The sequence below is a fragment of the Trachemys scripta genome, chromosome 7 (genome assembly GCF_013100865.1).
Source record: "Trachemys scripta elegans isolate TJP31775 chromosome 7, CAS_Tse_1.0, whole genome shotgun sequence".
NCBI classification, from domain to species: domain Eukaryota; kingdom Metazoa; phylum Chordata; order Testudines; family Emydidae; genus Trachemys; species Trachemys scripta.
Window position 1 is genome coordinate 115100560 of NC_048304.1, and position 24975 is coordinate 115125534.

The following is a 24975-nucleotide window of genomic DNA, read 5'->3' on the forward strand; positions in this document are numbered from 1 at the left end:
GGAGAAGAGAACATGGTGTCAACACCCCAGCAGAAAAGAAAAACTTTATTTGGGCTATAAAGACGAGGGTCTGGAATTCAAATACAATAATATTGCATACAATTGGTTGTATTATAAAAGTACATCAAGTAAGGTCTATTATGAAAGACACACACTGATTATCATCATTGTGAAATGTATGCACTAACACTACATGAGAAATTATGAACACTCACTAATATTATGGTTTGAAGTCTGTGAATAAAAGGTGTTTGAACCACACAGGTCAAGTGTAGGTGATATACAGGTACTATCCCAGACAGAAGGAAAGCAGTTATCTGTCTCCAACAAAATTCAGCAAGGCGTGACAAAAAACAACAGAAAACCCATTTACATATGAATCAGCAGGAGGATGGGTCCACAGGAAGGGAAGAATAGCATGGGATGATCCTGAATCTTGGGACAAAGCAGTGAATTAAGGGAAATATAAAGAGAGAGAAGAAGCCATCTTGGCCTCCATCACTGGACAGACACAAGGGGCCAGAGCTCTTGCAAGCTGAGAAAGATGGGTCCTTCCGCCAAGAGGGTTGTAGTTTCTGGGAACTGAATATGGGTGAGAAACCTGCTGATGCAAAGATCTTTCACTTAGGAAGACAAGGGAAAGTAGCACCTTGTATTTCTGTGGAATGTCCTGACTGAGAGAAAGTCAGTATGGCTGAAAAGAAAAAGACTGGTAAGAAATCTACCTTGAACCAAGGCCATAGCTTGATAAGTCTTAGCAACTAGCAAGCGTATTTTTACTTTTGTTGGTCTGTAACCCATTTTAACTTTATTCTTTCTACTTAGGTTAAATGAGACCACATCCTTTGTTAATAAACCTGTTTTATTTCTTACAATCAACCACCTCAGTGCTGTGCTTGACGGGAAGGGTGCATTTACCCCCAATTAAGTTAATACGCTGTCATGTGCTTTTGTCTCTTTAGAAGAACAAGCCACCCATACTAATCATCTGAATGTTTCTGGAGAGGGCTGGACATTTTCAGGCAGGCAGTTTTGAGGAAATTCAGGGCAGGTGATGCATTGGGGTCACTTGCTTAATAGTAACCAAAGCTGGTGGAGACAAGAGTGTGGCAGTGGTGTTGTAAGCGGGCTGCTGGATTCAGAGTTGCTGAACGGAGACACAGACACGCAGTGTAGGCTTGTATGCTGGCTGGGAGTGTCCAGGCTGGGAGCTACAGCAGCAGAGCATTTTAAGGCACTCAGGGTTACAGGACAAGTGGCGACAACTTCTCATTGGGCTGGGTCACCCCCCCAAAACGTGACACCCATATTTGTAACATACATATGGTATTAACTTAAAAAATAAAATAGATTTCCGCTTATTGTAACCCTTTCTATACTGCGCCATCAGCAATACTGAACTTAGATGAGCCTGGGCGATCACAACATGAAAGTATCACAGGCCTTGGCTACACTGGCAATTCACAGCGCTGCACTTGCTGCGCTCAGGGATGTGAAAAAACACCCCCCCCCCCCCCCCCGAGCGCAGCGAGTGCAGCGTTGTAAATCGCCAGTGTAATCAGCGCCTGCAGCGCTGCACGCTCGCTCACAGCGCTGCAAGCTATTCCCCTCGGAGAGGTGGAGTACTTGCAGCGCTGTGAGAGAGCTCTCGCAGAGCTGGCGGCGCGACTACACTCGCGCTTCACAGCGCTGCCGCGAGTGTAGCCAAGGCCACAATCTGATATTAACTGAGGTCCTATTTCGTGACAAGCCCTTTCCACACACCAATTTGCACCAGCAGTTTAACAAATATTTTTTAAAGTCAGTTTAGTTAAACCCATGCGGATACGTTTAAACTGAGTTACGATCAATTTAGCTTTAATCAATAAAGAATAGATGAAGTCAACGGATTGTGTCCACACAGGAGTTTGCATCTGTAACTAAAACTACTTAAAATAATTTTGGTTAAACATATACAACTTGTGTTTAGATAAGGCCTTCAATTTTGGAACTTAAGCTGCTCTGCCAGTATATTGTGATTTAGCTATAAGCTTAATTCAGCCCCCTAGGGACAGAGATAACATCTTCCTTTATAATATGTCTAGTACTGAGCACATTGATAGCTCAAATAATTTTGGGGATTCCATCAGAAACACTACCATGGAATTATATTAAAACCTGACATCTATACATAAATTAAATTTTAGAGATTGCAACAGAAACCTATTGATTTCCTTTCTATATTAATATTCTTAGCAATCACTAATGGGGTTCTTTTCCCAGAAAAGGGAAAATAGGGGCTTTTCAACATGGAACCCGGAATATAAAAGCCACAGCATCTTCATTTTGCTTCAAACTATGTGGTAAAATTCAGATAGATACAAATCTTATAGATTGAAGATGGACAGTTTCAAATTTTGAAGGAGATACAGGCTGCATTTAAAAGACAAAATGAGAGTTGTAATATACTCTCAACAATGGCATTCAGGTTAACTCCATTCTGTCTCAATTTCCAAACAACCCATTTGTGATATGCAAATTTGATGGCGAAAATATAAATACAAATAAATAATTCAGAGACACTTTAGAGACACATTCTGCCTTTGGATGTGTGCATATAAATTCCTCTCGACTTCAAAGGGAATTGCATGTATGCATTCAATGGCAAAATGTAGCCTTTAATGATGTAAACACCAATTTTGGAGAGAAAAAGGAAAGGGCTTAATTTTCAACAGATTAACTCCATACAAATGGAATGAAATCTAGAACGTGAAATAGCTTTATTACTCCTGGTAACATACAGAGTATGTACAGCGTTTCAAGACTGGTCTTTGAAATACAACAAAAAGTAGCATCCTCAAATTTAAAGCTGAGTAAAGTTTAAATAAGGTCACAACTGTTTGAAATGCACAATTCTTTCACACCATGCTTACATACTATCTGCATACAGCAGCTCAATAAATGCAAAAATCATGGGAAGAACAAGCGTAAGTTGGCACTGGTGCCACACAATCTTGAAAGGAGCAAACCGACTATTTCTAACCTTTGAAAAACCTTCATGGAAGAAACCATGATGCTTCAGCAAGTGAGATTTTACATAAAAAAAGCACTGGAACAGAACCATTTACTAGGAAAGATTGTAATTCAAAACTCATATATTCAGTATTATTTGTACAATCTCTGTATACACCCCATACATTTCAAAATTAACTTGCAGTTATTTTTGTACTGTACAAAAGAGAAATAGAAAAACAAACTACAGTGCTAGAGGAACCTCACAGTACCGGAGAGCCTGTAACGTGCATGAGAAAATGTGAACAAACAGATGTTCAGATTGTTAAACAAACAAAAAGGTTGGAGACAGTGGGCATTGTAAATCTGAACAGAATGGTCTGCCATGTCTTCCATCTGTAGTAGGAGGGAAGTAGTGGTTAGAACACAACCATGAGTCAGGAGACCTGGGTTCTAGCCCTAATTTTGCCACAGACTATCTGTGTGATCTTGGGCAAGTTACAACCACTCTGTGCATCAGTTTCCCATCTAGAAAATGGAAATAATGCCTATCCCCCACCTTTGTAAAGTCATTTAATATCATTGGATGAAAAGTGCTATATAAGTGCAAAGTATTTTCTGAAGTTAGCTGAAGTTTTATTCACTTCTGAGAAGATGTTAGAACTCATGTGCCCACTTCAATCTTTATACAAGTGGGTCTTTGTCCAGCTAGTTGGTGAAAAGGGGCATTGCCCATTTAAAAGGCTCCATTGCAGCAGACGGGGAGAAGGGGAAGTGTACAGGGATAGATCAGAAGGGCAGGAAGTCACTGGAGCTAGGTTAGGGTGAGCATTGACCTGGTCCTTTCTGCTGACTGCAAAAGTGAGGTTTCATGGGATATTTATACCCCATGCAGCCATGGAGAGGTACCTCTTTACCAGCTGGGCTGGCAGCATCAGCAATGTTTTCATCTGCAACCAGCCGGCTCTGTATAATAGAAGGGGGGTGGGGAGGGGGAAGAGGATTCCCTCCTTCTCAGCATGTTGGGCCCAATTGAGAAGGGGAGAAAGTGGGGCCCCCGTCTGTGCTCCTGTGGGCAGCACGAGGGATGAAGTGGGTGGGAGGAATCATCTGGGGATTCTTTCCTCCCATGAGTAGCAGGGGGGAACCACCGCTGGTGCAGGGCAATAAGCCCTGAAGACTGGGGAAACAGGCCAAGAATTAATTTAAACTACGCATACTGTTGCAGCAGAAGCTCTTTCTGTAGCAATCCTAAAGTTACAGGGTGCTTACAGAACAAGCAGAACCAGACCTCTAGGATGAACAACCTCTGGGACCAAAGAAGCAGAGCATTACAACTGCAAGAGATAGAGTCATTGTTGTTGAGTTGGACTGACACCAAGAGATGGTTGAAGGGTAGGAGAATTTGAGGGAGAGAGGCTTAACGGGCATGGCTGGGGACAGCAGGGTGCTGCACCCAGGGGCTGGGAGAAGGGGGAGGCAATATGGGAATGTTAATTTTAACCACTTTTGCTGCATGTGGGGATCTTAGAGGGGAGAGTGGCACAACACATGGTTATAGCCTACTGCTTCCTACTGAGGCCAAAAATAAGATGCAGGGGAGCGGCCACTTTCTGCAGCACCCCAGGGCTTTAGCTACTGAAACTTGTGGGGCAACAGATTTAGCCACAGAGCTTGGGAGGGCGCCAGGGGGACCCATGGGGACCTATGGTATTGAGGGAGGGTCCGGACTTGCTGGGTTAGCTCAGCTGCCTCAGAGATCAACAGCTTTTTATATCTGTTACAGGCTAACTTACAACTGTGTAATAGGTTGGGGGCTTACCTCAGAGGGAAGTCTAGCAAAGGTGATCCTGGTAACCCCACATTGGGATACAAGAGATAACCAGATGGTACAGATGCCACTCATTGAAGTGAGAGTTATTAACACAGGAGGATGGGGGAGACAGGGAATGTTAATTCATGGGATAGGGTCCCTGTCTATGGGCTATCTCAGGACATTGAGGTTAGTTAGGAATATGGTCATGCTTCTGAGAAGATGTTAACACATTAAGAAAATAGTTTCCTACTTTACTTATCCACCAAGATCTAAAAACAACTTAAGCACACACATGCATGCATACACCACTTCCTATTGACATAAATGGGAACCACGTAGAGAGACAGAATTTGTCCTTAATGCCATACAGGAACTGTTGCCCCCTTCTGTTTTTGTTATTGGTGAGGTCAGTAACTGTTGCCGCAAAAAATATGGGAAGCTAACTTGCGTCTTGGCTGTAAAAAAGCCTTTTAGTTCACCTCCAAATACTTATGTTGAACTCCTCCGAAGCTGAACTTTTTATTGACAATTAATAGTTCAACTGTAACACATTTGGTTCTGAATGTTTGTAAAGTGCTTGAAAATATAAAAGAGCTATACAAATGCTACATACTAACCTTGGCTTCCAAAGGAATTTTTTGTGAGGCTATATTATATTTTGTGAGGCTATATATCTTCTTATTCATCTGAACATCAATAGCATGTTATTTTCTTGGCATATTTTGGATTTTGCAGGTCATATCATACTCAGAGTCTCATAACCAGAAGCCAAATGTTTTTAGAGAAAGAGAGGGGAGCTGTAAGTGATAACAATAACATGCAACAATGCACTTATTCCTTGATAATGCGTAAGTTAATGTCATTAAAATAGGGTCCAGTTCTGTCTGCTGGTCCATATAAGTATTTCACACACAAAAACTAGAGAGGGGGATAACATAGGGTATGTTTTCCATATCTGACATCCAGCAAAGGAGAATGCTAGAATGCAGTTTCAAATAAAAGCCAAGTGTCTGACTGGATATGATAAGTGTTCAAATGGAATTTATTTCTGAGTGAAAGATTCACCGTGTGCTTAGGGAAAAACACAAACTCATGAACATTGCTGATTCACCTTTTAGTGAAACACTGGAAGTTCCCAACCTTCTGCGTAACTACTTATACACACCGAGAGTTTTTACATCATTGAGGTGTGTTAAAGGAACAGGTCTCTAATAGACTTGGTGGAATTGGACTACACTGACTCTTTTCATAGACATCCTGAATTTACAAAGGTAAGGAATAGTTTACCTCCATACACAAAGTGGTAAAAAAAAAAAATCCCCTATTTTAAGGCAATCAAAACTTTGCTCAAAGTTTATCAAGAGGAACGAAAACTAAGTCTGGTGGCACAAGCAAAGTAACAGTTTAAAAATTCCAACTCCTTCAAGTTAACTGCAGTGCTCCTGAAAAGTATCAGATTGGCAGCACTGTAAAACTGAAGTCCTTACGTCTCTACAAAACAGATGCACATGACCAATGGAAATACACATTTCCAACCAAACATGGAAACTAGCTCTAAAGTTGAGAGAAATTCAATCTCCATGTCTATGGACCCCTTGGTTTATCTGCTGAGACTGTCAATAAAGGTGTTACATTGTGAATGTGATATAGTCTTTCAAATAAAGGAGGTAAATACTATGCACTGATACAGCATCTGAACATATACAGGAACTTTATCCATTAATAAAATAAAGATGCATAAACAGATGGAGAGGTGAAGTGACTTGTCTAAATTTAGTGGCAAAGTCTGATGGGGAACCCAAGAGTTCTGAGAGCCCGTTCCTTCCTCTAACCACTAAACAATGCCTAACAGAACTGCTGGATAACAAAGGGATGATTTTGCAGGTAAAAGAGATACCTTACATGCCAATTAAAAATCAAGTTTGGTTGTTCATATTACCTCACGCAGCTGGAGGGAACAGTAAGGGAAAATAATAGGTTGAAAATATGGTTTTAAACAAATCTAACCATAAGTTAGACACAGAACATTAAGTAGACCAAATGAAAAAAGTAGTATCTGTACTGTTATTCTTCATGACAAATCATTTACCTAAAATTTCACATGCATTTTTATTTCAAACTTAAATTTTATGTTTGCTATACATTAAATGTAAAAATGAAGTTGAGTTTTCTAAGACAAAAATCCAATTTTTCCCTCTTGCAAATGAAAACTCAATAGTTTTCACTAAGTTCTCTTACAATACTTTTGGTTTGCAAGTGAAGAGTTTTCTTATAAAAACAGTTGCTTAAGAAAAAGTATTGCCCTCGTTCAAAAGAACTGCACTAACAGCCAGAGGCTTCATGCCTTAACTTGGCTCCATCTAGCTTTGCTCTGATCCAGACAGTGCAAATGTACAATTTCTTATTTCACATATGTACAGATACATTCCAACAGCATTTAACAGCAAAACAATTTCTACAAAAGAAATCAAGTTTTTTTTGCTCCTGAACACAGCCACTATTCTAGGAATAAGAGCAGTGAGCAGCAGCAATTGCATTAACATTGGCAACACAGTGTTACGGGTATACGCGTATAACACACATACATACACACACACACACCATGCCTACAAGATTTAGTGTTGTAATAATTTTTTCATTTCACTACACTTATCTTGAGCCACGTGGTTATTTAAAAGAAAGAGGAGGATCTGTTCATGTTTTTCAATCTGTGGGGGAAGGACAGAGAGATTAGCAGCAAGCATGTTGCCATGTAAAGTATTATGTAAATGTTCATTTTTAAAATTAAATAAGTCAACTGAGAGCCACTTTTTAAAAGTGGTTTTAGGTACTACAAATGAGCCTGGGTTCCCATTCTAGTTTAGTGAATGTACAATTACCTTTCCCTATTTTGTGAAAAAATACAGCATGGTGCATCAAACGATTTTGGCCTACGCTCAATTTTTTTTTTTTTTTAAAAAGACCCCGCCAAGGAGAGCTCTGATGAGGTGCTAGAGATGATGTTGTCAGCAGATCAATGGCCCAGGCCAATAGGAAGTGAACCTAGTCCTGTCACCAAGTTCTCTCCTTGCCCCCATTCAGTGGTGTGCTACCTACCTCTAGAGTTACTTCCTGGAAGCCCTTTGAAGTGTATTAAGTCTGTTTTTCTTTCATCTGTCTCAGGGGATTCAGAGCCAGACCACTTCCATGTCTTGTCCCCCACTCTCCCTTTCCCCTCCCCCACAACAAAACAAGCAGAGGAGTCATTCATAGGGCTGGATGCAGAAATTTGGCTGGATTCTTCATGGCTACAGTTCAAAGGGCTACCTGGGAGAAAATGATTTTGCTTCACTCTGTAGTGGGACAGGGAAGGAGCAAGAGTAAGCTAGTAACAAGATGGTTTTACTCTCTACCAGTCTCTAAATGCCTGGCATCAGCATTTCCTCTCTGAACTTCCCCGACTTCAGCGACAACCCCTCTTCAGTAGAAACACTCTCCTTTCCCCTCAAAGTCATCAGAGCAGTCAGAACCCACAAATGCTTCTGGTTCTACCTCCCGCTCAAAGATAGTAACTCTCACTAAATGAGAGTTTAGTGCTTCTTAAAAATGAGAATGGGCCTTTGAGACTCCAAAAGGTAAGATTTTAACACTGATTTCACCTGTTTTTATAAAAGCAAAACAAAATCTAAGTTTGCTTATCACCTGCAACAGACTTCATAAGATTCTTTGAAAAAATACAAGGGTGGAGGCATTATGAATGCCAAGTTGCACCCACAGTTAATTTTTTCATAGACACATTATTAACCCTTAGTTATACGAAAAGGCTGGTAGTCCCTTGACAATATAATGGTGCTGTTATAATATTCTAATAAATTATCTTTTCTTTAAAAGGTTGCAGGTTCCGCCAGCTTTACATAGCCTTAATTCCTATGCAACAGTCCCTAGAATTTTAATAATCCTACAGACATAACTGAATATTGTTTTCATGTCAGCAAGTCAGTTCTATAAAACTAGTAATGGTACTGTACTGTCCTTTTTCTTACAGATACATAGTAAGCAATTTCAGTGCTGGGTTAAATATTTTGTGGTTTTCTTTTAAAAAGATAAAAATAAGTCCAACTCCAATGTCTTAATAGCAGCAGCAAATTCTGGCTAGCTACTTGAAGTACTTATGATGTATAACACATTGAAGAATATTCACAGTAGCTTCTCATAGCATTCATATATACCCTGAACATTCATTTTTTTATATGCATCTGTGATAAACTAGGAATTGACCAAGACTATACAGCCAACCTATATTTTCCATGTTGCATGACATTCTGAATTATTTGAACATGTAAAACATAAAATAGGAAAGTTCATATTTTTTTAGAATACTTTTTTTCAATTTTATAGCCAGCCACAAATTACAAAAACAAACAAACAAAAAAATCCCCACCTTTTCCATGCTTTTTTTTTTTTTTTTTAAATCGGTATTTGGAAGAGAAAAATGTAAGTTTAGGCTGAATCTTACTTACTCGCTTTTTTAATTCTGTGCAACAGCAACTAGCCTTATTTCCATGGGCTACAAGAAAAAAAAAAAAAAAAAAAAGAACAGGAAACTGATCAGTAAAACATTATTATTGCCGCATTAATTGGCTGAATACAATGAGATTTTAGAAGTACAAAGGACATTAGTTATGGATGCACACAACTCATTTTTGAACACTAGAAAAAACATTCTCATTCTTAAATTTAAAGTGAAAAACAGTTACCTTGGTGTAGCATACTTTGATTTCCAGAGTTGCTATATTTGGCTAAACCTTCCATTACTAATTTGTCGGCTATACTTAGACTACTGTTTTCAAAACATTTCTCCACGGATACTGCATGAATATTCTCATTGATCCCTTTCACTGTGATCATGACACACTTATTCAATATTAATGTTTTTAGCAAATCTATTATTAAGGGAGACCATTCCATGATTCCTAGAAAAAATAAAATGAGAGACAAGTGAGTTCTAGTTTAGATTGTAAATAGTTAAGCTACGTCCTCTACACCATCATTTAAATCTTAAATTATGTAATGCCACTAAAACCTAGAAAATGTTACAAAAAGCATTATCATTAAATTAGGAGCAACCCAGTTTTCTAGTTGTCTATAGTTTTTTTTCCTGCAGTACCTAAACTAATTCCGAAAATTTTCAAATTAGTCTTTCTGGGTTTGAAAATAGATTTTACAATGCTAATCTGTGTACTGTTTTGTTGAGTCCTCATCTAGATGGACAATATAACAGAGGGGTTAATGGTAACAACCTAAAAAAATTATGACCAAATAGTCTCACTGCTAAATAGACAACATGGTGTTTGGTTGTGTTTCTACCTGCAAGCGAACACTTAATTATCTGAAAAGGGAGCTTCAAGTAACGTGCAGTGATCGGCAGCACTCTAGAGAATGGTAGAGTTTCGGTGCATCCATAGTCTGCATACGCTACCTTCACCTCAGACTGAGAAACTCCCAGAACGATAGCTCTGTACCAATGGCCATCACCTGAAAAAAAAATTGGAACAAAAAACATTTGAAGTGCTTTACTTCCAGAGTTACATAATCATCCATCTAATCTATATAGCTTTCCAGAATTTAAAGGAGATTATTCAGAGTACATGGATACTGTAAAAACAAAAACAGAAAACGAAACACTGCCATTTAGAAGTACTAATTTTTTAAAAAAAGAAAAATCAACATCAGAAAAGAACTAAGCTACGTTACAGATGTTTCAAACCCTCCAAGACCTCAACTTTTCTTAGTTACGAAATACAGTTGGTGTTCAAAATTGGATCGTATGCCTTTTGACAGGAAAATCTATAGAAGTCCTGGTGAGGGCATGGGATACGAGAGAAAGACTGAGTTTCCTCCAAATCGTTGCATCTGAGATTTGAGTTTGCTAGCCCAGTCACCCTGAAGTAGAGAGTGGGAATGTTCCTCCCCACCTTATGTCTTGCAAATCTCAAAAGATCAAGGTCACCCAGGTAAGGCCATGTGAACATACACTGACTCTATGGGCTCCTGTTCTAGCTCCTTGGCTGCACAGCTCAGTGATACTAGGAAAATCTGGCACAAGAAATGAAGGAGAGTCATGACCCATGGGTCTTGAACCCAGTTTCACAGGATCCATGGGGACATCCACTCCAACTCTTAACGTGACAGCCTGCTTGCAATGGCTTACCTGGGACCCACGAAGCCCAGCATCAGGACGAGGCTCCACCTCTGAGCCCCAGAGCAGCTGATTGGCACACTGGCTCTACTTAAGCCAGCAGCAGGAAAGGGAAGCTGTCCAAACCACTCTGCTCTGGACTGTGCGCCTTGTGCTTCCTGCTCCTGCTGCTTGATTTCCTGGCATCCTGACCCAGGTGGACTCTGGTTCCTAACTTGTGGTTCTGATACTCAGTTTGTCTTTTGCTTCTGATCTCCCGGTATCCTAACCCAGCTAACTCCTGTCCCGTGACTGTGAACTCTGGCTCTGACTACTACTTGTTGGGACCACAATAACCCTATAGGACTGAGCCTGGTGCAAGAAGGTTGGACCCAATTGCACCACAACATGCACCAGGTGTACTGACTTGCCTGAATGGGCCCCCTGCCTCCAGGCAGAAAATCAAGCACTGCAGGCCCAAGTAACACAGCTGGCCTGGGACAACCAGCGGCTACAGGAGCACGTGAGGCAGCTCAGCACTGAGAATACTGCGCTGTGAACACAACCTACAGCTCCTTGCCCCAACCAGGGGCCTGCAATACCCTTTCCTGAACCGTTCAACGGGAACCGCCAGCAGTTTGGGGGCTTCACGAACCAGTGCCACACCTTGTTTCTGATGTGTACCAAAATCTATGCCTCTGATAATGGCCTTGGTAATCAGCCTGCTGCCAGGAAATTTATTAGACCCCCACCCCACCCCTGGAAGGCCATAGCCCAGTGCTGTCTAACTGGGATGCCTTTCTCCAGTCGATATCAGCCATCTTGGATGACCCACACCAAGTTCAAATGGCCAAGGGGCTGCCCTGAGGAGACTCTGGCAGGGGCGAGGCACAGAGGCCTCCTACACAGCACACTCCCACTGCCTCACAGCAGATGCAGAGTGGAATGAAGCAGAGCAGCTATACCAGTTCCAAGGCACTTGCAGGAAGACATCAAAGACAAACTAATCTGTGAATCTGGACATGCCATCTTTGCCTGCCCAGTAGAAGAGCCGAGGAGGTTGGGGAAAACAAGCCAGCCCAAGGATAATGGGGGGAAAACAGACCTGTATCCTAGTCCTCACTGTAACGCACCCTCAGCCCCATCTTGGGGCTTCCCATTTGTAGGTGCCTATCCAGCTGCGCATCCCAGGGGACCCCCTGAGTGATGAGGATGTGTTGGAGGGGAATCTATCAGGAGCAGCAGACAATTTTATGGATGCAGTTACAGCTCAGGCCCTACAGATTCCCCTGCTACACAAGGCTGTACCTGACTTGATTAACACAATTGTCAGATCATCTCTGCTGTCTTCAGGTCCAGTCGCGGAGGAGACTGTCCCCCTATGTCAGGAACACTGAGCAATAATACAATTCAGTGTGATCCATTCCCCACATTTTCCCCTGATCCTTTGCATCTCCTGGATAACCATTCATTATCCTTTTATTCACTGGCGAGAACAGGTGAGCACTTTCCCATCATAATTCTGATGACAGCACAGCCAGAGACCAGGAAGCGCTGCACCCAGACCCTAGAGGGTTCAAAGTAGGTGTAGTCACCTGCATTGAAACACCTACTGGGGGAACTATGGAACATCTCCCCAAATACTCTGACTATACTGATGTCCTTGAGAAAAAGAATACAGAAAGCCTCCCCCGACACGAGAACTACGATCGCCCCACAGAACTCCAGCCGGGGTGAAGATTCCATTTGGGCAGATATACGCCGTGTCAGAGCCTGAACTGGCTACGTTGGGCGAATATCTCCAAGATAACCTGGCCCCGGGGTTCACTCGCAAGCCGACTTCACCAGCCAGTGTCCCAGTCCTTTCCGTAAAAGCCCCTGCTTCTGTGTCGATTACCAAGCCCTAAATCAGATAATCTGGAATCGTTACCCACTACCATTTATCCCTGAATTGTTCGAAAGCATGGGGGCCACTCACATAGTCACTAAACTGGATCTCCAGGGAGCATACAAGCTCCACATCCAAGAGGGGGATGAATGGAAGATTGGACATAGCAGGTTTGAAAGGCACTTTGAATATTTAGTTATGCCATTCGAACTGACTAATGCCCCAGTAACATTCCAGCACTTCATTAACAATATGCTATGAGACCTACTGAACCAGTTCACAGTAGTATACTTAGATCATATATTGATCTTCTCAGATGACATGGACCAACATACCACTCACATCCATACAATCCTGCACAGATTAGGACAACAGTGTCTCTATGCTCAATCCACGCAAGGTCCGGTCTGCCTGCAACTGGGCAGCCCTCTGCAACATGCATGATCGAGGATATTTTTAAAGTTCGCAAACTTTTAGCAGAGGTTCATTTTGAAAAACCTGCTCTGGAAAAATGTTCCGTTCCACAGATCACCCGAGGCCCAGTGTGCATTTGAGCAGCTAAAGCTTGCCTTCACTGCTCCTGTATCGGCCCTCCCAAACATGATGCAAGTTTTATTGTGGAAGTCGACACGTCTAGCACAGTGATTGGGGCAATCCTCTCTCAGACGCCTGGAACCAAGCAAATACTGCACCCCATCACCTACTACTGGAGGAAGCTTATCCTTGCTAAATGAAACTGAGATCTTGGACAAAAAGCTCTTGGCAATTAAGACTGCCTTCAAAGAGTGGTGACAGTATTTGGATGCGGGATCTGGAGTGGGTCCAGGGATGAGGGGCTTGGGGTGCAGGCTTCTCCAGGGCTGTGGCGGGGAGAGAGGACTCCCCCCAGCATCCCAGGCTGAGAGACCTCTCCCTGGCCACGGCAGCTCCGGCGGGGCCGGGACAGAGGCGTCTCTTCCCATTACCTGCCTGCGCGTGCAGCCCTTAATGGCCGCGCAGCCTAGAGAGAACTTAGGTGCACAAAGTCCTCAACTTTAAGATTAAGCTGGGCAAATTATGGTACTGATTGACTGGGAAGGTTACAGCCTGGAGGAACACACTTGGGAGCCAGCTGAGAACATTCATGCTCTCACCCTGGCTCAGGCCTTCCATAGGAGCCATCCTGAGAAACTTAGACCCATGTTGCCCAGAGGGTGCCCCTAGGGGAAGGGATGATGTCATGATCCATGTGTCTCAAACCCAGTCCACAGGGTCCATGGGAGCAACCATACCCCAACCCTCTACATGGTAGCCCGCTCACAATGGCTTATCTAGGACTCATGAAGCCCAAGACGAGGTTCTGTCCCTAGGTCCAGCTGGTCAAGCCCCTTGGCAGTTGATTGGCTCACTGGCCCTACTTAAGCCAGCAGCAAGCACAGAAAAGTATCCAAAACAACTGAGCTCCACCCTGCTCTGGACTGTGCGCCTTATGCTTCTTGATTTCCTGGCATCCTTACCCGGCTTGACTCCTGGCATCTGACTTGTGGTTCTGGACCTCCAGTTTGTTTCCTGGTTCTGACCTCCTGGTATCCTGATCTGGCTTAACTCTGGTTCCAATTTCTTGTTTGTCTTCTGATCTCCCGGTATCCTGACTCAGCTGACTCCTAACTGCTGTTGCATGACTGCGGACTCTGGCTGCAACTACTAAAGTCTGACTGCCCATGACCTGGCCTTGACAAGGAGAGTTCTTCACATCCCAGCACAAAAGGAGGGGAAAGAGGGATCTTCACACAATTTAATGAAGCATCAACTGCACCACTTAAAGCAGCAATTACATTTTATTAACTGCTGTCTCAGTCTTAACTATAGCATCTCTGCTGTAACATTGGTTGTGTTTTCTGGGTGTTTATACAAATCCTATGTATTTTTTTTTTAAATTACCTAGTCCTTTGACCTACCACGAGTGCTAGCTTCTATTTACTTCTAAGGGACATAAATTCCTCAACATCTCTTTTAATCCCCCAACTCAAATAGTAAAGTAAATCAGAACTTCAACTCTGTTGGCCATCTTTTCATCTAGTACTTGACTTCAGTGCCTAGATTTAACACTGTGTTTTGTAGTATTTCTGTCCATCTCTGCTGGAACCGTTGACAGATCTGATACCCTTGTGCTTCACTTTACAGGAATGTTCTGTTGCTTGCAGCTATACCACTTTGGACTGTGATCTTGACACCAATGTCCAATCATGTAAGTAGGTGCAGGCCTGGTCAGTACTTGGATAGGAGACCTCCAAGGAAAATTCAAGTGCTACAGAAAGTGATGTTTATGGATTTCTTTGGCAGAACTCGTCTTTGAAACAATACTGAAATAAACGACTCAGTCAAGCCACCCCTCTGGGTTGTTCCCGAAGAAATTTATTTGGGATAACATATAAAACTGCTTAGGAATAGGGGAGTTCACTCAAGTAGCCTCACTGAATTCCAGTTTAGATCATTATATTGCCCCTCCTAAAACTCCATGGATTTTCAGATGCCTGAGGCACTCTACTTTCTAGCCTAGACTGTCACATATTGTTTGTAACTAAAGAGAAGCCATATATAAAATGAAATATGGCAATGTTTTGTGGCAAAGGATTTTACAAATCTCTCTTTTCTTAAAGGTTTGGACTTTGCCATCTATCCTTTATAACATGCCCAAGTTTTGCAATTCAGCAATTCAGATCACTTTTCCTTTTTTAGAATTAACAAGAATTCTCTCTCACCTGCAAACTTGGCACAACAAGCTTCACCGACTTTTGGTCTGAAGGAGTGACTGTTCTGAGTGTTGCAATATTCTACCAGTTCAGCCATCAACCTACACAACTTCTCTTTATCTACTAGAAGATAAGTGAACAGAATCTGTTAGTACTGCATGAAGTTTCAAGCATGATAAATATACATACCATAAGAAAGCTTATTATTAGGCTTGATTTTACCTAAGTTACCTCAAAGCTTTTTTAATAGAAATATTTATATTTTCTGCATTTTTCTTACTGTCTGAAATGTATTTTGGTAGTCTCTCAATTATTATTACAGTGTTAAACATCTTGCATCCATCTTCCAAATATATTGCTACCAACTAGATAAACCAAGAGATTTTCTTCATTTCTTACCTCTGGTTTCACTTGGTAGAGCATAAAACAAGTCTGGGCTTATCACTTCCATTACACGGACTGATACAGTTTCATTGATAGGCAATTCTATTGTCTGCCACTGCTCAGAAGAGGTTTCTAAAGTAATTAGACACAAACTAGTAAAGCACAGAGCAAAGCACTTCTACACATATATACAAGTTCATCACAGTTGCACATCTATTAACTTAAGTAACATCACCTGTCTATCAACATGTTCCTGTCATTTTAGTGTGATCGCAGTGAAATGAAAACTGAACACTGACACGAATACACTGGATATTCTGTTCATCAGAAAATGTCTAATTTATTTACAATCAATTAATGCTAGTTAATTTTAATATTGCTGAAAATAAGACACTAGAACCCACTATGCAATAGACTCTTTAGTCATACTTCAAGTTTGCTATACTTTGTTACAGTATATTTAAGTAATAGTTGTTTAACACACAACCCCAATGACTTGCACATTTACCTATCTTTTGCCTATCATGCCACCTGCAGGACAACTTGCACCCAATCTCAAACTTCATGATGTATTTAAAACTAGATAGATACATTTATTACATTTTAGACATGGTCAAAAGGAGAGACAGATTGAGGGATACCCAATTTTCTTATCATTCCAATCCAAAAAGAAGTTAACAAGACTGCTTTAGTTACCTTGAGGCTCTATTTTCTCAGCAGACGTATTTGGTAGCCCATCTTTATTTGGCAAACCTTCCTTTAAAGCCAATTTTTCACTGATTAAAATTTCACTGATTATTCTTGGACAACCTGTGGAATTATCAATGAGCTCTATTCCAGCACCACTTTTGTTGACAGAAACTACTCTGGCTTGAAGTTTAAGTCCTGCAGTGCACATCTGAAATCTTGCTGTGGCTTCTGGGAGCCATTCCTTGTTAACAGGTTTTACACCTAAGGAAACAAGACAAGACTTAAAAATATCTTCTCATTCACAATTAAAAAACACTCTTAGTTTTACCCAATTTTTAAAATGTCCAGTTAGCTAGAAAGAACACTTTTGCTGCCATAAGGAATGTGTAAAATCAGTACTTGAAGGCAGGGGGCTGGCCTTGATGATTTTTCAGGGTCCCTTCCAGTTCTATGAGATATAAATATATGGAGATATACCTATCACCTCTGTTCCCATCGCGATCTGTAAAAGGGGATACTACATGGCAATACAGGGTTTGTAAAGCAGTTTAATATCCTTGTTTGCAAAATACTAAAAAGGCAGAGTATTGACAGAAAGGAGCAGTTTTTGAGTCCTAGTGCTCTTCCTCATCTAGTATATATATATATAAAATTGGAGTCATAGGCGCCAACTCCATGGGTACTCCGGGGCTGGAGCACCGACTGGGAAAAATTTGTGGGTGCTCTGCACCCACCAGCAGCTCCCCGCCCCAGCTCATCTCCCCCGCCTCCCCTGAATGCACCACTGCATCCTGCTTCTCCCCCTCCCTCCCAGTGCTTGCACCACGAAACAGCTGTTTCACGCGGCAAGCGCTGGGAGGGAGGGAGGGGGGGGAGGAGGAGGAACGTGGCACGCTTGGGGAAGAGGCGGGGCCGGGCATTTATGGAGGGTTCTAATAGGGGCAGGGAGGGGGCGGAGTCGTGCAGGGCCAGGGGCGGCACAAGCACCCACCGGCGCCAAGGAAAGTTGGCGCCTGTGATTGGAGTGGTAGTTTAGGAATGTATCCCTGAGAGCCCATATCTTCCTTTTGGGAAAAAGGTGGCTCAGGGAAAACGTCAGAATCCTTGCCAAATAACTATTTCAATATTTATTAAACTAAGATGGGATCCTTAAACTTTCACTTTGAGAGTGCTAGGGGGACTTATTCCAGTTCAAGGCAGGGCAGGCAGAGCCATAGCTTCACCTCCACTCTGTACTGGCCTGTATCCAGGAGTGGCTTGGCTCTGCATTGCCTTTAAGTAACAATAAGAAAAACTTGGGTGGAGCTTAGAATGGGGGCAAACTGTAGGAGATGTCTCTGTTCTCATAAATGGAGGTGTAATTGTGAAAAGTTTCCAGGTGATGAGAAACTTTGCCATTCAGTTCATAAAGAGAAATCACTTCTATTTAACATAGAAGAAGAAAATATGGTTGAAATTTTTTCTTTTTTTACGTTTAGTTAAAAACCATCCTACATTAGAAGGTCTACCATGCCTGAAACTCCATCTGATTTCTTAATATAAAAGAGTAGTTATGACAGAATGCTTAGCAGGTGCAGAAATTATTTCCAAAACATCTTGAAATGAAGATTTACCTGATAACCAACACTTAATTCCTTGAAATGGAAGTTTTAGCAACGTTGATGTGATCTGTCGAAGTTTATCTGGAGTTACTGTCTCAATATTTCCATAATCCACAAATTGCACTTTAATAGCTCCATCTGAAGAGACTTCTTTTACCAAAGCACGGTACCAATTACCATCACCTAGGATTTAAAAGAATTGTTATTTCCCACATTTACCTAAATCATAAGCAGAACTAATTTACTTTCCTTGGCAGAGAAAACTGGCCTTAATTTCTGTTGCTTTGCACAGTATGTAATCGGTTACATGAATTCAAAGTAGGTATAAAACACTGCCATTCTGATATGATAGCATTTTATATTCATTCTGCACTGTTTTGAGTGATTACACAAGGTACAGGGCAATGGGCTATCAAGCCGTTTCCACAATATCAATACAGTTTTCATCCAGAAATGAAAGTACATAAAAAAAAGTGATGCAAGTAATCTATTAACATCCCATACAAACTAGTGGAAAATCCAATATTTACTTCCTGGAAAAGCAGTAACTTTCTCTAAGGTAATTATTAAACTTCTCTCTATATACTATTTACTTCTATTCAATCAGACTATATATTAACAATAACCAATATTTGATATATTTAAGTGTATATCAGATCTGAAAGGTTCCTAACTGTTCACTCACTGGAGTCACTATTCACATATACTTGGTTTACCACTGCAAACTGCAGATCTATTTTCTTTCTTTGTTCAACTTAGCAACATACCAAACACATCAAGACCATGTCCAAAATATCTGACAAGATTTAGAAAGCTATATATTAAACAGAACATTCGTGGAGTGAAAGATAAAGATGCATTTTCCATTTAAGGACATTTTTGTAAATGAAAAAATGAACACGAGTAGGTGGTAATATTACTTACCAGAGAAAAAAGCACAGCAAGGTTCTCCCTCTGAAGGCTTGAAAACACTAGAAGAAGTCTGCTGGCAGTATTCTGCCAATGACTTGTTGAGTACATTTAGAGCAAGTAAGTCTAAGAAGAACGTAAAAAACAAAAAACAACCAAACTTAATACATCTTTAGAAGCTGCAGGTCAATGGTTTGGATTTACCAGGCAAAAATAAGACCGTGTCCTGCAGAAGGACAATCTTATTTATTGGGTCCCATTAAGAGCATATTTAGAAAGATATTTAAATATCTCAAGGTGCCCCTAATTTAGGGTAAAACAGTACACCTCTACCCCGATATAACTCGACCCTATATAACACGAATTCGGATATAACACGGTAAAGCAGTGCTCCGGGGGACCGGGCCGGGCCGCGCACTCTGGCGGATCAAAGCAAGTTAAAGATAACACGGTTTCACCTATAACGCGGTAAGATTTTTTGACTCCCGAGAACAGTGTTATATTGGGGTAGAGATGTATTAATAAATTCATGTATAAAAATCTAGTCCTGTTATATTTTATTGACCAACTAAAACTTATCAGAAATCTCTTCCCCATGCAGGTACTTGCACCTTGCAGGCCATGTCACCTCTTAACTTTCTCTTGGATAAACTAAATAGACAGCTCGACCTAAGCTCAGTAAGACTGTTTTTTCAGCACTTGAAATATTCTTGTACCTCTTTTCTGAATCCTTTCCAATTTTTGAACATGTTTTTAGAGTCCTGACACCAGAACTGGACACAGTATTCCAGTAATGGTTTTAATAATGCTGTATACAGCCCTACTCCTACTTGATATTCCCCTGATTTGGCCTCTATAGGTTGTATTAGTCCTCCTAGCCACAGCATTGCACTTGGAGCTCATGTTCATCTAAAATTACCCTCAATTCCTTTTCAGTGTCACTGCATCCAGGATACTATCTCCCATCTTGTAAATGTGACCAACATTCTTTGTCCCTAGATATCTGATCTTTGTCCTTATTAAGATGCATGTTCAAATTTAGACCTACAGGACTAGTATGAACTAATTAGGAAGCTGAGACGTAAGCTCTAAGTATGAAAAGTCCACTAAGAGCATTGGTGCATGAAAACTACATTGATCCCATTCCAAAATATTTTACAAGTTAACATGCAACAAGATTAAGGATGAGAAGACAGAGAGCGCACACAAAAATGAAGGCTGAGACAACTTACCATCATCTTTGAAGATCTGACAGAAGAAGTCTCCAGGATTGTTCACCGTACACAGCAAGACATTTACTGTCTGTTTAAGAGTCAGCTTAATCCATGTCCAATCTATTTTATTGGTTTCTCCTACAGCTAAAGGGTGAAGGGGAAAGAGAAGAAAACAGGGTCAGAGACATAAAAGACAGCATTATAGGGAAAGAAAATGTACATTCTAAATGCCCAATCTTGGCCACATAACTGACCATACTCATTTCAATCACCCAATAGATTACTGTACATCTATTGTACTGCAGTATAGATAAAACCAGCTTCTATAGCGACTTTTCATGTACTTACCATTTACTTCCTTCACAGTGTTAACAGTTTCATTTATTGTTAAGGCATCCTTGGAATCTTTCACTGCATGGCCTGATTCTAAAAGATGTTTAGATACATTTATTATTGGAGTAACAGATTCATCTGCAATCTCTACCACAGAGCTATTCTCCTTTTTGTCCACCACTCTTACAGTGATCATTTTATTTTGCACTAGTTGTTTCATCAGAGAAATAGCTTCCGAGGACCAGGTTCCTGAAAGGGGCTTCACACCTGAAAGTGAAATTTAAAGGAAAGAATTATCTTATTTCAAGCTGGACTGTAGGTATTGGGAGTTGTTCTTCCCCCATTCTTGAACTAATTCATAAAACAGCTTCACAAAACGAAGAATGAACAACATGGTCAATGGTTGAAATTACTTGCCATTTTAATATGCATCAAATCAACAGCAGCACATGCCAGTGATTTAATGTCAGGGTTACAAAATGCTGAAGGGAACTATTAAGGTAGTGTCTAGAGCAGTGGTCTCAAACTTTTGTAGCGGTGACCCCTTTCACACAGCAAGCCTTTGAGTGCGACCCCCCCTTATAAATTAAACACTTTTTTTTGCATATTTAACACTATTATAAATGCTGGAGGTGAAGCGGGTTTTGGGGTGGAGGCTGACCGCTGCAATTCCCCATGTAATAACCTCGTGACCCCCTAAGGGGTCCCAACCCCCAGTTTGAGAACCCTTGGTCTAGACAGAGCCTAGAGATCAGAGCTCCACTTGTTAGATATGGTAAGTGCTCCTCCAACACATCTCAATACTGCAAAGAGAGATTCAATTTTTGTATTGCTTAACAGTTTTAATGATGGAAACCCTTAAAAGAAAGATTACTTAGTAACTGTAGTTGTAGATGATTGCCAGTATAGACATACTTGTGTTTTGCAATACACTCTCAGTGACAAGAGCCCCCTAGAAAAGCAGTAATCATTGGGCTTCAGGATGCAATGACTGGACTCAGGCATATATTAAGATGGAATCCCCAACACTCTTCAGCACCGCTTTCTACTTTGCTATTTCCCTATGTTGTGTTTTAGATTTTTGGTGGTAGTTCTAAAAAGTTAACATTAGACTTTCCACTGTATGGTATCCGATGCCTCAGTGCCAACTGTTGGTTCAATTCAAGGCAAACATCTCCATGTTTCATGTGGTATTAGTCTACTCTAGTCTTCATTCTTATCAATGAACTGCTCCATTTATAGGAACTGCACTGCAATTCTGGCACAGAAACAGTCCGATTCCAAAACATGCACTTCTTGCAACACCAAAATATCTATTGCTGATTCCATGCAGTGTGATTTGCAGGGCATGCCCCATATGCATGGATTCCATCCCTAAAGAAACAAGCCATCCTTTAAGGTTTTCCTCTTTTACAAAGCTTTCGAGCCGGAGCAGCATCTCAGCCTTGTCCTTTTGACAGGATTACATTGAATATTCCTTACTGGCAATGTTAAGAAAATGTTCAGAGGCTTCAAAAAAGCCACTGTGATCCAAGGGAACATCTGATCCATAGTTTGCCAAAAAGTATTCTGTGCTGTCAAATTTAACAAAAAGTGGTTTCGTTCGATTTGTCCAAGAAGAAAAAGATGAGGTTTTGCAGATTACACTCTATCAGAAAACTGCACTTTGAACAGCTGTGTGTCTGCCTCTTCAGTTCAAAGAAAGCATTGGTGCCAAGAAAGAATTGGTGCCTAAGAAAGTCATTGCAGCCAGTGCCTCAACAAATTAGAACCAAGGGCATATGCACAATGCCCGAGTGCATATCTGAGGACAGTCCAGCTCTTACAGTATATTTTATTCATTTTTACTAGATATCTTTATTATGCACATTTGAAAGGATTTTAGCTTTATGAATTTTAATGTTCCTGTTAACACTATGAAGTGCTAATTTGATTTTCTACAGGTAGCTTTCCACCATTAACCTCATCCTCCCTCCCTTCCTCCATCACACAGTAGCTGTATCTGGTCTTAAATTAGGCAAATTCTGAAAAAATTTCCCCCCAAATCTGTTTTGAACTTTATTTTTCATCCCACCTGCAATAGCTTGTAGTTCATTTCATACCTGCTAATGTACACTTTATAGCTTGCACTGGCAACTCCAATAATTTTGGAATAATAGGGCGAAGTCTAGTCACTTGGAGAACTTCAAAGTTACCATAATCTATGTAGCCCACTAAAGCAGTATCTTCAGAAGTATATGCTAGAACAGAGGCACGATACCACTGATTGTCTTCTGGAAGGAAAGATGCAGATACAAACATTCTGTGAATAATTAATTCCTAAGCATCAAAAGGATTTCTTGGCAACATATGAATACATGAATAAATGCAATGGCTCTGAACTATAATATTGTCATGGATTGAGTTAAACCTTGTTGGAGCTGTTAAGTATAACAGCCACCCTTCATTCAAAATAAATAAGAAAAAAATATAAGCTCCTTAATGGAATCAGATAGCTGAAACAGGAGATTCCACCCAAAACATGGGCACATCACTGCCCAAAACAAAGGCACACGTAAGTTCCACCAGAAACAGAGCTATGTGGCCAGAGAGGTTTCACTGGGTAGTGCTTGATGGAGAGGCATCTGTCAGAAACAGCAGAAAGACTACAGAAGCAGACAGAAAAAGCAACAAGAAAGCAAAGGAGACAGCCAGAAAAAGCACTAGGAGCATGGCCCTGAGAAGCAGCTAAGTTAGAACATTTTAGGGCTAGGTGCTAGCTGGAAAGGGGCTTAGGAAAGTGGGCAAATAACCATCTCTTGTTTAATTCCTACTGCACTCAGGGAAACAGGACTTTGATGCAATCCTGTTTATTGATAAAGAAATACCCGACGATCAATTTTTCCTCCTCCTGGAAACAATCTGCAGGTCCAATCATTCAGGTAAAAAAAGGGATAGCAATAGGTTTAGATGGTGTTAAGGCATTTGGAAACGTAAAGTGAGATATTAGCTAACTTTACTCCACTATCACAACTATGTTCACTGAAACAGATGAGCAAAGACCAAATCCCCCTGCCAATATCAAAGTAAACATTACTGGATGTTGCACGGCTTCTCTGCTCCCCATTTTCTTGTTTCTTGTATTATGGATCCCATACTGTTTCTGGACACAAGAAAAACTGTTTATTTAGCACATCGGAAGTACTCTCTTCCTCCGGCCTAAGGAGCTAGCAATTTCTTCAGGATTTCCCTAAAAGCATTTCTACCCAAGAATTTATCCAATTTTATGGTTTCCTTGATGTAAGTACGGTTTCCAGGCTCTTAATCACAGCTGGTGTCTGGTCACAACACTGGTTACCATAGACATGGCTGAAAATTCTGTGTCCACAGGTAAACTGGGTCCAAGTAAAAGGATAAAAGCCCTGTCTACACTTAGAAAGATCTTTGAATTAAATATATGTCTCAAAAAGTTTAATCAGTGCAACTCTCTAATGTAGACACTCAAATCTATTTAAGAGTGCTTTATAGAGATTTAGTTTAATTGGGTAAGAAATTAAACATAATAGCGATTAGCCATTTAGAGTCTCCTTTACCTGTAAACTGGGCACAACACTCATCTCCAACAGCTGGACAGAAATTTGGGATAGTAGGGATTTTGTTACAGTATTCACCCAAGGATACTTGAAGCTCAGCGAGCTGGCCTGTTGACAAGAAATGTTTTTGGAAATTACTCATTAACAAGACTTCTTTAAGCAAGCATTACAAGACAAACCCTTTTAACTCAATGCACAAAATTAAGATTACTCTATTACAAAAAAAAAAAAAATCACAGTGTTAGACTCCTTTTTGTGTCAAGAGAAGGATTTTCCAAAAGCCTGAAAGAACAGAGGTTTCCTATAATCAATGGTATTTCTCCAGTGGACAAAAATCAACTTCTTTCTGTATAACTGGGTGGGATGGTTTTTCAGTCTCAGTGCTGGTCAAAACTTGTGACAGCAAAGGCACATCAGCTCTGTAAAAATCTAATTCAATGAGAAACTTCATTAACGCAGAGTTAAAGTTGGCTGGTGGTTCCTAGTGCCCTTCCAGGGCATTCCAGGGAGTTCAGCAAAATTCAAACCTCTGAAAACCAAAGAATAAGGAATTAAGGGACAATTCTAACTGAGCCCTGGAGCTGGCAATAGCCACTGGGAATTATCAGCATGCACTGCTGCTGCATTCACTGTTAGGTATAGCATGATCAAAGGAAAGAGGTGCGTATGTACCTTGAGAGATCTAGGA

General features: G+C 40.9%; 1 protein-coding gene across 2 annotated transcripts in view; it reads right to left on the minus strand.

The window, feature by feature from the left end:
• Positions 1-2735: 2735 nt before the first annotated feature.
• Positions 2736-24975, minus strand: part of TDRD1 (tudor domain containing 1) — a 62959-nt gene continuing 40719 nt past the window's right edge. Inside the window, exons 15-27 of one of the 2 annotated variants that reach the window (XM_034777101.1) lie at positions 24288-24395; positions 22818-22988; positions 20731-20982; positions 20401-20526; positions 19184-19294; positions 18272-18442; positions 16665-16919; positions 15984-16100; positions 15594-15707; positions 10154-10321; positions 9544-9759; positions 9307-9353; positions 2736-7515 (exon numbers count right to left, since the gene is read on the minus strand). In XM_034777101.1, the coding sequence (XP_034632992.1) occupies positions 7423-7515; positions 9307-9353; positions 9544-9759; positions 10154-10321; positions 15594-15707; positions 15984-16100; positions 16665-16919; positions 18272-18442; positions 19184-19294; positions 20401-20526; positions 20731-20982; positions 22818-22988; positions 24288-24395 (1949 nt within the window). In that variant the 3' untranslated portion in view covers positions 2736-7422. The remainder of the gene's footprint in view (positions 7516-9306; positions 9354-9543; positions 9760-10153; positions 10322-15593; positions 15708-15983; positions 16101-16664; positions 16920-18271; positions 18443-19183; positions 19295-20400; positions 20527-20730; positions 20983-22817; positions 22989-24287; positions 24396-24975) is intronic. The other variant, XM_034777102.1, reaches the window with a different exon arrangement.